The sequence below is a fragment of the Borostomias antarcticus genome (assembly GCF_949987555.1).
Source record: "Borostomias antarcticus genome assembly, chromosome: 3".
Lineage (NCBI taxonomy): Eukaryota > Metazoa > Chordata > Actinopteri > Stomiiformes > Stomiidae > Borostomias > Borostomias antarcticus.
In genome coordinates this window covers 8,163,391-8,176,680 of record NC_140236.1, presented here as the reverse complement: position 1 = coordinate 8,176,680, position 13,290 = coordinate 8,163,391, and the positions used below count along the sequence as shown (strand labels likewise).

At 47.7% G+C, this 13,290-nt stretch overlaps 1 protein-coding gene across 2 annotated transcripts; it reads left to right on the top strand.

Annotated features, from left to right (window-relative positions):
• The first annotated feature begins 289 nt into the window (after positions 1–289).
• calcoco1a (calcium binding and coiled-coil domain 1a) lies at positions 290–12,458 on the top strand. Of its 2 annotated transcripts, XM_084461713.1 has the most exons (15): positions 290–397; positions 2,510–2,677; positions 2,803–2,905; positions 4,030–4,232; positions 4,515–4,727; positions 5,228–5,376; positions 6,037–6,106; positions 6,220–6,375; positions 6,522–6,776; positions 6,918–7,043; positions 7,318–7,413; positions 8,498–8,585; positions 9,003–9,262; positions 10,067–10,158; positions 11,102–12,458. In XM_084461713.1, the coding sequence occupies exons 2-15, from the start codon at positions 2,546–2,548 to the stop codon at positions 11,127–11,129; spliced, it is 1,971 nt and encodes a 656-aa protein (XP_084317839.1). In that variant the 5' UTR covers positions 290–397; positions 2,510–2,545; the 3' UTR covers positions 11,130–12,458. The 2 variants fall into 2 exon arrangements, with proteins under 2 accessions (XP_084317839.1, XP_084317840.1); XM_084461714.1 differs by lacking the exon at positions 10,067–10,158 and having other exon boundaries at positions 11,102–11,117.
• The last annotated feature ends 832 nt before the right edge of the window (positions 12,459–13,290 follow it).

The window sequence follows — 13,290 nt, the reverse complement described above, 5'->3', positions numbered from 1 at the left end:
TGTATGAAATGTAGACTTGTCATTGGACATGGTTTCCCGTAGACTGCGGGCGGCCAGTCGCATAACAAACCGGGGAGAAAAACTACAGTCATGCACGCGTCATCTCACGTTACCGATCGCACGCACCGAATACATGGGGGTTGAAGTTCACGCCGTATTGTGGCAATCGTCTTTCATCCACAAAGAACAGCAGTTCCCATGATTCAATAGAGCTGCTGGCGAAGCGGTCATGCTTGTGTTTTTGTTATTGTTGTAGGTTACTGTAACAGCTGAGTGAAGAGGACATAGTGTATCTTCGTCTACGTTTTTTTGTTTTATAACACTAATGGTGTGTGTCTATTTTATCTGAAAAGGACGGCGCATCTGGACAATCTGCAGGGGTTATAAAAAGTAGAAGGTTAGTCTTTAGAAAAGACTAGAGCATCTGCGTAGACATGTCGTTCGCAATTAACAAAGGGTTTACTAACTAATTGTCGGAACTGACGCTCATGATAAAAGATGACAGCGGGCGAGTTTTCTTCCACTGTATGATAATAAGTTATAGTGCGGTGTCGATTAACCTTCTATGTCGATCTAGAGATCTCAGTCCTTATATAAGATGTGCAGCAGTGCGCACGCTGGGGCCTTCTGTAACATTTCGTGCGGAGTAATTTGAGCTCATTGCAAATAACAAGTAGCTGGACAATATTCTGTGTTGTCGCCCTGTTGAACATAAAACATTTCCACTATGAATGACCAAAGTTACTTAAAAAAGCTTTATTTTTCTGAAACAATTTAAGGCCTAATTCTTTAGTAGTAGTAGATTTTTTTCTATAGACATATGCTACATTTTTAAAGATGCAGGGCAAATAATTATTAAATGGTTAATGGCTGTGCGAGGTTTGTTAGGGATTGCAGTGTTCTGAAAAAAATAAGTTCCTGTACTTTACTGTAATTTCATGCTCCTCCTGTTTTAACAAACGAGAGAGCTATAGGTTCCCGGAAGACACCTGTTGTCCGAAAGAGAGCCATTTTGCAGACAAGGATATATTATCTATCATTCTGTCCACTGTGTCTATCCCCTCAATATTGTAAGAGGGCTTGATGTTCAGCTGCACAGTCAGTGTAAATTGAAGTGTTTCACACATATTGTCATGATTAGGGTTGCAAAATTCTGGGTATATTCAAAGTTGGAAACTTTCCATGGGAATTAACAGGAATGTATGGGAATTAACGGGAATTTATGGGGAATGAATGTAAATTAAGGGGAATTAACGGGGAATTTGGGGGTTATTTATACCAACTGTATTTACCTAGTCATAAACAGACATAAATATAAACATTTTGTTTTGTCCTAAGCAGACATGCAGGCAAACATTTCTAATAAAAAATTGCTTAATCTATTTGTGAGTAGAACTTCAATGGATTCTACAGCCCTCTTAGTGTGCAGGATGCTGGGAATTAGCTGTGCATTGGATGGAAGAATGCACTGCACATGTGATGGATGACAGCACAGTACAGGGTTGAAACTCAACTGAATTTTCATTAAAACAGGTTGTTTTAACCATGATCATGCTGTAAGATCTAGAATTGCATTTAGTTTTTTCCTCAACTAGGCTACATTTAAGTTCCCTGTTATGGGGGTCTGTGGTGGTGTAGCGGTCTAATGCATTGTGTTCCGGTGCAGCTCCCCACTGGGAACCGGTGGTCTCGCCAGATCCGAGCATGGCCGGATCCCAGAGGGAGTGGCCTATTGGGCCACCGCTCCCCGAGGGTGGTTTGTTTAATCTTGCCTTGAGAGTTCGTCACACAACAGCAACCCTGTCTGATGTTGGAAGTACGGTTGTGAGCTGAGATGGTCAAGGAGTCATCTCTCCCTTTCACATTGCTGACCACCCGGGTTGTGTGACGAATCCTCAACAGTTAGTAGGAGGTAACTGGACACTAGATCAGGGTGAATTGACTACCAAATTGGATGAAAACGGGATAAAATCCAAAAATAAGTATATAAAATAAAATAGTTGAAAAAAAGCTGTTCTAGGCTACAACATTTCCCGAGCTTATCTTCCCATGGAAGATTTCTGGAAATTTATTGGAAATTTTCCACCCCTTAGCAACCTTAGTCATGATCAACACCTACAGTAGTCCTGCACTACACACATGTGACTGAGGTGTACAAGAATAGCGTGCCCACACAACGGCTGAAATAGTCGCAGAGGCAATGTATCACGCTGGTTATAGGCTAGGCCTACTGTCAGCTAGGTTTACCGCTCGTGTGTGTGGAGGAGAAGGGGGGGGTGTCATGTCTTTAGTCCCCTCTATGTTTGCAGGGTATCTCCTTGCAGGGGACATTCTCCCCCGCCTCTCTCTCCCCTGTGTGCCTCCTGGCATTTACCTTTCACCCACTTCTCACCGCGCTCCTCTCATTTCATCTCTGAATGTTTACCAGGGTCCTTCACCGCTGTGAACAACACAAAATGGCGACAACAAAACTAGTTGGATTCTTTTGCTCTTCCACTTTTGCCCGCAGGTGCTGAACACCTGACTGTTTACATCGTTAATTGCCATGGAGAAGTCTTGGCAGGTGGAGTTTCGAAACGTGGGGTCTTGCTACTTCCCTCAGAGCAGGGTGGAGTGCCACTACAGCCTCAGCTCACAGCACACGTGGGCCAGCAACGACTGGATCGGGCTCTTTAAGGTCACTGAATAGATCTACTCTTGAGGAATTGCACCTGACTAATTTGATTTATTTACTTACATTTATTGTTCTGTGATTATAACTGTCAGTTGATTGAAAATGTGTCCGCGTGTGTCCGACCTCAGGTGGGATGGGGATCGGTTCGGGACTACCACACCTTCGTCTGGGCCCTGGCTCCGGCAGGCTACCAAGAAGGCACCGATGTCAACTGCTGTGTACACTTTCACGGTACTTACTCTCTCTCTCTCTCTCTCTCTCTCTCTCTCTCGCTCTCGCTCCCTCTCTCTCCCCCACCCTCCCTAAAATTGATTGAATTTTGTTTTGTGCATTTGGTTTGGTCATTATTCATAATGGGCCGCGGTCTGGCCTAGAAAACTTTTAACTGTGTATTGATCTTTCAGTGAATTGAATTTAGAGAAAGGGGTCAAGCCTTTTTATTGTGTTACAAATAACACAGTGAAAAGTCCTGTTAGAAATTCCTCTCTCTCTCTCTCTCTCTCTCTCTCTCTCTCTCTCTCTCCCTCCCTCTCTCTCTTTCTTGCTCTCTCTCTCTCCTGCCTTCTGGCCCTCAGTACGAATCTAAATCAGTCTTTGTCAGTGAGCTGAATCAATTCCTTTAGGAAGCAGGAAGTTGAGTAATGGGGATGAGCTAGGTAGACAATGGGCCCAGTACAAAGCCCGGACTGTACTGGACTTAGCAGGGGACAAGAAAGAGAAGTGTGTGCGTATGTGTTTCTGTGTGTCTGTGAGTGTGTTTGTGCCTGTTTATGTGTGTACACCTGACTGTGTGTGCTCGTGTGTGTGCGCGCGCGTATGTGTGTGTGGGAGATGTCCACTCGGTGAGGTGAGGTGATAGGTCTGCGTGGGTCAGAGAGACTGAGCGAGTGTGTGGTGGACGTGCGCCAGGGTGCTGGAGCCCCGCCCCTCGTCGGCAGGAAAGTGCCAGGGAGGAAGCGCCAGAAAGAAGCTGCTACTGTAGTAAAAGGACATTGAGGCCGTTGTGTCAACGTCCGAGCTGTACAGTAGAACCTCAGAGAGCCCAACCCGTCGGGAATGAGGGTCGTTCAGATCACTGAAATGCTCGCTACGGTGAAATGTTCAATTTGACCGCTACGTTCGGTTGAGTGGACTTTTCGGATCTCTGAGGCTCGGATCTCTGAGGTTTTACCGTATCCCTGCCGGTCACTGTATCACGATAGACCTTACCCTCTCGCGTTCATGGTTCGTACAAACATCGTTTTAATTTGTAGCGTATGTAGTACAACTGAAATCGATCATCGCATAACAGCAAAACTTTTGGTGTGTACAATTTGTGTGAAAAACCACAACCCCCCTCTCTCTCTCTCTTGCAGCGTCCTACCTCCCCAAGCCCAGCTCCCAGCAGTACCAGTTTGTGTACGTGGACGGTAAGGGCGAAGTGTGTTCCCAGAGCCCCCTGTTCACCTTCGACGCGCCCAAACCCCTGGAGGACCTGGTGACGCTGGAGGAGGGCGCCCAGGGAGAGGAGGGCGGCACGGACATGCTGCTGGTGGTGCCCAGGGCTGAGCTCCTGCAGGTGGGAGTGGAGGAGAGGGAGGGAGGTGGGGAGGGAGGGAGGGAGAGAGGGAGGGAGGGAGGGAGATAGGGAGGGAGGTGGGGAGGGAGGGAGGGAGGGAGGGAGGGAGGGAAGGAGATGGCAGGGGCAACTGGGAGTGCATTCGTCCACGTTCAGTCACTGAGGTGAGGAAAATTAACAAGGCGGGGATCGATAAACTGGAATCGGGAATCGATAAATGAGTCTCTCTCTCTCTCTCTCTTTCTCTCTCTCTCTCTCTCTCTCTCTCTCTCCGTCTCTCAGGGCCGACTGCAAGAGTGCCTGCGGGAGCGGGCCGAGCTCCTCCACGCCCGGGAGGCGGCGGACACGGCGAGGGAGCGGGACCGGGAGCAGCACGAGGCGGCCCGGGAAGCCTGGGGGCGGGGCCGGCGGGAGCTGGAGGACGACGCGGCCGCGCTGAGAGAGGAGCTGAGACAGATCAGGGACAAGATGGAGGAGATGGAGAGGAAGCAAGAGGTACGGGAGGCCGGAGACGGGTCAGATCGGCCGGGGGGGAGGGGGGTGCTGGGACTGGGGACTCGGTATCTCTTCTCCCAGTGTGGTCGCCTGGTCATCAGCTGCTTATCCTGAGGCGTGAAACTTGCACAAGCCACAAAACATTGTGCACAGAATCCCTGAAGCGACAAGCGGATCACCGCACACTTCAGAGGAAGCCCGGATTACAGATCTAGAGACAATGTGCTGGTCCAATACAGCAATACAACTATTGGTCCAATACAGCAATTGAACTCTATTGTTCCATTTTGCAGCATAAATAAGAAGTCATTTTGCTGTCTGTATACAGTAGCCAGGCTATCAGACATATTGAAGAGGCATCTACAGTATACTACGTTATATCTTCAAACAGAACAGCTTACTGATGTCAGAATCTACTAGGTCAGCCTCATCACCCCTGTCTCCTCTCCTCCCTCCCTCCCTCTCTCTCCTCTCCTCCCTCCCTCCCTCTCCTCTGCCAGGAGGTGCAGGCCTCAGGGGAGAGCCTGGCGCAGGAGAAGAGTGCCTTACTGGCCAAGAAGGAGGCCAGCGAACAGCGAATCAGACAGCTGGAGGAGGACATCAAAGCCCTCGCCCAGAGGACCGTGGAGAGAGAGACCGAAGTGGAGCGGTCAGTCTGCCTATCTGACTGGATAGATGTCTGTCCATCCAGTGCCTGTCTGTCTGTTTGTCTGTCTGTCTGTCTGTCTCCTTGCCTGTCTGTCCGTCTGTGTGCCTCATGTAGTTTCTGTTTAATTGCGACGTAAACACTTGACATGAAGTGTCCTGTTCTGACACAGCACCATTCTTAAAGGAGTAGTTTGGCACTATAAGCCCTGTTATAAGGTTATTTACGATCATATACAAGGGTCCATATAAAAGTTATGAGTCTTTGCACTCTTGAGATATTAGTGGTACAGGTAAGTACACAGTGGATCTCTATGGGCATATTAAGGCCAACGCTGAAGGATACCATGGATCTCTAAGGGCATGTACAGTATATGCCCTTAGAGATCCATTGTGTACTTAGCTGTGACATGAGCAATGAGCACTAATATCTCGAGTGCACAATGTTTATACGGGCCATTGTATGTGATCGTAAATAGCCTTATAACGCGGCTTATGATAAAGAATACCAAACTACTCCTTTAACTGCTGCATCGACAACAACACAGAAAAGTTGCTAAGTGGAAAAGTAGTAAACAGTTCTAAATTGCTTGTACCTTTAATACCAGTCTGTGGAGCGGCCCGGGGGAGCAGCTGTTGAGCTGACCCTGGTCTGTGTGTGCAGGATGAAGGAGCGAGCCAAGAAGGTGACCACCCTGCGGAGAGAGGAAGACGATGAGAGGAAGGCTGTGCAGGTAGCGATCTCCGTCCTCTGCGGTTCGACCGATCTCACGCACACACACACACACGCACCACAGCGCCGAACTCCCTCCGAACTCCTCCTCCGCCCTCCCCGTCCTCGTCGCAGGCCAAGCTGGAGCAGACGGAGGCGGAGCTTCGGAGCCTGTCGGCGGAGTTCCAGGGTCTGAGGAGCGCCTTGGCGCAGAGGGACACGCAGGCCCTGCAGCTCCGGGACGCCATCGCCACCCTCACGCACAAGATGCACGCCGCCCACAGGAAGGAGGTACGGCCGCAGGGGACGGAGCGCGCAGCGGTTGGGGGTGGTTGAATGGGGATATGAGATCATCAAAAACGTCAAAAGACAAACACTCACGCACGCCTCTCCCCCCCCCGCCCCCCTCATGCGTGTCTCTCCCCCGCCCCGATCAGGCAGAGAGCGTGGCCGCCCTGAGCGAGACGCGGGGGGTCCGGGAGCGCCTGGGCGGCAGCGAGCGCCTGGCAGAGTCTCTGCGGAGGGAGCTGAGCTCGGCAGTGGCGCAGCGCGACCACGGCCAGGGGGAGCTGCACCAGGCCCGCCTCCAGGCCGCCCAGCTCACCCTGCAGCTGGCCGACGCCAGCCTGGCGCTGAGGGAGGGCCGGGCCAACTGGGCACAGGACCGGCAGAGCCTGCAGCGCGCCGCTGACGTAAGGGCACGCCGCGAGAGCGCACGCACGCACGCCACGCCGCACAGTCCGCCGCGCTTCCCGCGCTAGCGTTGCCCGCAGGGCGTGTCTGCTTAAGTTAACGCGTGTGTGTGTGTCTCGCCCCCCCCCCCCCACCGGCAGAGAGACCGCGCCCGTCTGGAGAAGCTGAACGGAGAGATGCAGCAGTTGGAGGAGAAGCTCCAGGAGGAGAGGATGGAGAGAGAGAAGGCGGAGGTGGAGCTGGGCAGAGAGAAAGACTGCAACCGGGTGAGGACACAAACTGGTCAAATGAAAAGGTCTCTCCCAGGACTTTGTTTGACTCGTTTGTTTGACTAGTTTGTTTGACTGGTTGTGTTTGGCCGTAGTGTTTAAAATATACTCTGCAAATGAGACAGTCCTTTGTGTTTTGTGTCCAGTACAGACCGGTTTAAACTGCCTAGATGAAATACGTGGGACGTATTGGTGCGTATATGCAAATACTATTTGACCTGTGTTAGGTCCACTATGTGACTGTGCTTCTCCTGACTGCTGCCCCCTGCAGGTTCAGCTGGGCGAGACACGCAGAGAGCTGCAGGAGCTCAAGGCCAGCCTGAGGGTGGCCCAGAAAGAGAAGGAACAGCTGCTAATGGAGAAACAAGTACGGCTCTCCACCTCTCCTCTCTGCCATCCCTCCTTTCTCCCTCTCTCCACTCCCCGTGAAACACATCTGATGCAGACTTGATCAATAAATGTTTAGTATTGATAGTTCTGTGATGGAGACTTGATCAATACATGTTTAGTATTGATAGGTCTGTGATGGAGACTTGTTAGCTCTGTGATGGAGACTTGATAGCTCTGTGATGGAGACTTGATAGGTCTGTGATGGAGACTTGATAGGTCTGTGATGGAGACTTGATAGGTCTGTGAAGGAGACTTGATAGGTCTGTGATGGAGACTTGATAGGTCTGTGAAGGAGACTTGATACTAGTAGGTCTGTGTGAATGTGCAACAGAAACAAAGCATACAGAATGGAGCCACAGTGGCCACACAACAGTATGCAGTGTTTACATATATTATTTAAGCATTAGCTCATGACAGGCGGTGGTATATGGTTATTATATCACAGCTAAGGGCCGTAGTTCGCCCCTAGCTATGATATAATAACCATACACTACAGTGAGCTATTGCCTTTATAAAACAGTCACCAAGTATGGCAATATGAAAGTAATATATACTCCAATTTAAATATTTTTTATTAATAAATAATAGGCCTAAGGTTCAAAATAAAATAGACCCGCCTGGCTGACTGCACATAGTGTGAAGCGTTAGCTATACAACATACACACTAACCGCCAGCATATTTCTACATCACAGTCTAGTGTTATTTTGATTTCATTATTTGGCTATTTATTTACATGAATTTGTATGTGCGTGTGTGTGTGACGGTGTTCTGTGTGTGATGGTGCTCTGTATGTGTGCATGTGTGTGTATGTGATGGTGTTCTGTATGTGTGAGTGTGTGTGTATGTGACGGTGTTCTGTATGTTCGTGTGTGTGTGTGTTTGTGACGGTGTTCTGTATGTGCGTGTGTGTGTGTGTGACGGTGTTCTTTATGTGACGGCGCTCTCTATGTGTGCGTGTGTATGTGACGGTGTTCTGTATGTGCGTGTGTGTGTGTGAGTGTGACGGTGTTCTGTATGTGCGTGTGTATGTAACAGTGCTCTCTCTCCCCTGTGTATCCAGGAGTTGATGGAGTACATGTGTCAGCTAGAACAGAGGATGGAGGTGGTGACCGATGCCAAGTGGAGCACTGCAGTGTACACCCCCACCAGTGAGTGGAGACACACACACACACACACACACACACAGACAGACGGACGGACGGACGGATGTAGGGCTGCAGCAGAGGTTTACTGTGGAGAGAGACCCAGCTGACAGATACAACGCTCGTTCGCTGGGAGAAGTTAAGAAACCCATTAGAGCTGGTCACAGAACATCCCCTTTAAAACTAGGCCACTCAGTCACAGAACATCCCCTTTATAACTAGGCCACTCAGACAACGAGATCAGTCACGGGAGATTTCTCAAGAGACGCATCTTAAGAAGTAACTGGGAGCAGTGTTACGACTGTGTGCAGTACCAGATAGGCTACAGGGGAGTGTGTGTCATAGCAGGGGAGTACTTAGCTGGACCACAGCTTTACTGTATCTGACTGTGTGTGTGCGCGCGCGTGTGTGTGTGTCCGACAGGTCGTCCGGACAGCCCCTTGTCGGACTCCGAGGACGAGAACCCCGAAGCCCTCCAACAGTCCCCGTCATCCTCCAGGGCCCTGGGCCATTACAGCCTGTGTGAGCAGGCCCAGCCCTCCTCCCTCCTCCCGGCCACGCCCCCGCCCTGCCCAAGAGACCTGACCCGGGGCGCCACCGCCGCTGTAGTCATCAGTCAGCCTGCCCCACTCTCCTCGCCGCGGCAGGCACCGCCCGACACGTTGACGCACAGCTCCGAGTCGGTGAGGAGAAGGCCGTTTTCTATCTTTCTATTTCTCACTGTCTACACTTTTCTTATGCCTCTCCACTCTTCGCTCAGCTGGTGTTCTGTGGTGGTCCTGGTAACCCAGTTCACTCAGCCGGTGTTAAAGGAGAATGCTCGTTTTTGACAACCTGGACCTTATTTACGGCATATTATAAGACGTTTGACTTTGACTTAGATAACTTTGGTGTTATTCGGAGGCCTGTGGAAGAAATTTAAAATCCAGCGCGAGCCAAGTATAATCATGTAATGGCGGCGGACGGGGTACCGAGAATGCAGCTTCTAAAAAATTTATTTTCTGCCGCAAAACGGTTATTTTCATCAATCTATTTTTATGAAATGCTAGTTGTGCTTCCATAGAGCGAGGGCTTGTTGTGGTTTTCACATGCCTCTGTAATATGATCTTTAGAAACGTCTTTAGAAATGGAATACAGCTTCCCCACTTGCTCCAGCACGCATTCGCACAGCGCGCAGACTGGCTACTCTCCGTCTGTAGGCTACACTCACGGCTCACATTCTCTACGCTACGATCGGCTACGATCTGGCTCATTTGAGTCAGTCGCTTTGCCACAGAGACAATTAGGCCTGTGTGAGGGGTTATTACACTGTAATGGCCTGGAGATGGAAAATGTGACTGTGCTTATGTGTCTTACCAGTGCTCTGTGTGTGTGTGTGTGTGTGTGTGTGTGTGTGTGTGCGTGTGTGTGTGCGTGTGTGTGTGCGTGTGTGTGTGTGTGTGTGTGTATGTGTGTGTGTGTGTGTGTGTGTGTGTGTGTGTGTGTAGGAAGAAGAATTTGATCCAGTCCAATGTGGAGGCCACAGCTCTGGGGAGGAAACGGCACTGCTGCTGCCTGATCACACAGACACTGTACTCAGGTGCACGCACATACACACACACACACACACACACACACACACACACACACACACACACACACACACACAGGCTCTTCCTATCAATCACCACTATACTGTACATATCCACACACACGCATACAGTAAACGTGCTGCTTGATCATGCACACACACACACAAATGCATGCACACACACACAGTGCATTATTTATGGTGTGACAGGGCGTGATGTGGCCCCAAGATGGAAGTTTTAAATATCAGGTCATAAAATAAGTTTGTGTGTGTGTGTGTGTGTCTGTGGGTGTGTGTGTGTGTGTGTGTGTGTGTGTGTGTGTGTGTGTACGTGTGTGTGTGTGTGTGTTTTGTGGCTGTGTGTGTGCGTGCGTGTGCGAGGTGGGGGTGTGAGATGGGGGGACAAGGGGACAGCTAAGTTGACGGCTGAGCTGTAGCAGTGATTTACCGGTGGGCTTGCACCGCTGTCACAGGCCAATTTTCAGCATCATTAAAATACTCGCTACTCCTGCTCTGCTTCTCCCCCCTCCCTCTCTCTACCCTCTCAAACCCACTATTCTCCACCCCTCCTCGTCCTCTTCTTACACTCTCACTTCCTTCTTAAATCCGCTATTCTTCACCCCTCCTGATCCACCTCTTCCTCCCTCACTTCCTTCTTAAACGCCCTCTTCTTCACCCACCTCATCCTCCTCTTCCTCCCTCACTTCCTTCTTAAACGCCTTCTTCTTCACCCCGCCTCATCCTCCTTTTCCTCTCTCACTTCCTTCTTAAACGCCCTCTTTTTCACCCTTCCTCATCCTCCTCTTCCTCTCTCACTTCCTTCTTAAACGCCCTCTTTTTCACATTTCCTCATCCTCCTCTTCCTCTCTCACTTCCATTTGAAAACCAATTATTCTTCACGCCTCCTCATCCTCCTCTCCCTCCCTCCTCTTCCTCCTCTCCCCTCTTCCAGTGACTTGGCGGACGTCTCTCTCTGGTGAGGGGATGAGATGGAGAATCAACCCAAGGCTTGGTCCCCACCACAGGAGAGGCTGAAGGTGTTGGTGGAGCTAGTTTGGTATCTCCCCGTACTCTGCAACAAGCACAGCTACAACTGCCTGGGTCAAATACATGGATCAAATACCTGATATTGTGTTTGAGCTGCGTTCGATTTACCTCACTTGGACTGTTCTGTTGGTTTCAGTGAACTGGGAAAACCAAGCCCAAGTATTTGACGGTATTTGCCCGTTGTATTTGACCCAGGAGTGGAATCTGGTCTGCTCTACACTGACAAACCATGTTAAATATGCAATTCACTTTATATTTCATATGAGCTTTGATGTATGACCTCTTAAGCTGTAGTGTTGCGCCCCCCCCCCCCCCCCCAATGTAGCACGATGGTAAGAATAACATAAAGCCTGACATAACAGGTCGTGACATCAACTTGGTATTTACGACTGGCATATCACCGTTATAAGGCATGAAAGTGTCTACATTTAAGTGTGAGGCGAACCTTTAAAAGTTTGTGCTCTATAATGGCGTTATTTCAGGGAATGTCAGGAGGTTTATGACTAGTGTTATGTCATTTTTTTATGACTGCTATAATTACGGCATCACCACATCTGTTGTATATACCATAATCTGTTTAGCCCTCAATATCACATCTAAACCTCATAACTTTGAGCTCTGACAACAGTATGTTTGTTTGCGTCATTATAATGTGTTGATAAGAGAACGTTGTGTACATTCTTTATATGCAAGCCTAAGATTTTATAAGCACTTTCTGTTCCTCTCGGGCTTTTTAAAGTATGTTTATTCATGTTAGTATAGTTAAAGATGAAGGATGTCAGGGACAGAGAGGTGGACGGGCTGCGGAAACTCTTATGAATATGGTGATGTAATGGACTTTGTTTTTTAGATGAATCAGCAAAAATGAGCTGTCTCTGAGAAATATGGAACTCTAGCATGGGGTTTTGGGATGACAGGAATGATACTAATACACTTTCATATATCTTTCCACAAAACAGCATTTATATGTATCTTGTCAACTTAAAACTATTGCTCTTGCAAGCTGGCAGCTGTAGAGCACTGCAATATTTTCAACTTTTGGATTTGGAACTAGTAACAGTGTTTTGATTCACTGAAGTTATACATTGTTTATTGATCCTTGTCAGTTATTAGGTTTGTGTGATTTATTTACTAAACTCTATTCAGAAACTTAGCTCTACAGAGATGTGGTGTTAGGTTTGTGCCTAAAAGAACAGATTGGTTTTAGGGCTGTCAATATAACATGTTAATTAAATTATTAATTCGATTAATTATGCAAAAAATATAACATGTTAATTTAATTAACGTAACTTTTTTTATATATATATATATATATATATATATATATATATATATATATATATATATATATATATACAATTTTACTCATCTGCCACAATAATGTTATGTCTTTTAATTGAAATATCTTAATTTGGGGTCTTTAAGCAGCAAAAGGTGATGCTATTAATTGTGATTAGATTAATTAATTACAGATCATTTAATAATTAGATTTTTTTTTAATCGATTGACAACCTTAGTTTTAAGTAAGCTCTCTCATCTAGCATAATTTGGTTTCTGGATAGTGGCGTTTAGGTTAAGGTGATTTGGTGGTGACATTCTGTGTAAAAGGAATACAACCACCAGGTCTTTGTACTGTAGGCATTTATGATTTTCTATCAAATACTCAATTGAGGTGTAATAGTAATGTAGTAACATTCTGGTTTAGTTTATGGTATGATTGAATAATGTGTGAATAAGAGTCTGAAGCATGGTCTTCAATGCTTGGCTATGAAAATAATACAGAGATTCTTTTTATGGCTAGCTTGATTTGTATTCGGCTGTATTTGCACCTGCAGTAGATTTTCCTATGGAATTTCTGGGATGGAGAGTGGTTTTACATAAGGATATGTGTTATGTCATTTCTGTCATCATTTTAGCATTATCACAATATCTACCATGGTGCGTCTCGTGTTTGTTTACCTAATATGTTTTTTTAAACTCTTAAACTCTTTCTGATTTTCCGTCTTAAGTTAGAACGGTAGGCTACTGTACATTTTTAACCATCTAATAGGACCTAAAGTCCCAGATAGTTATTGGTGCTACTGTAGGGGACTT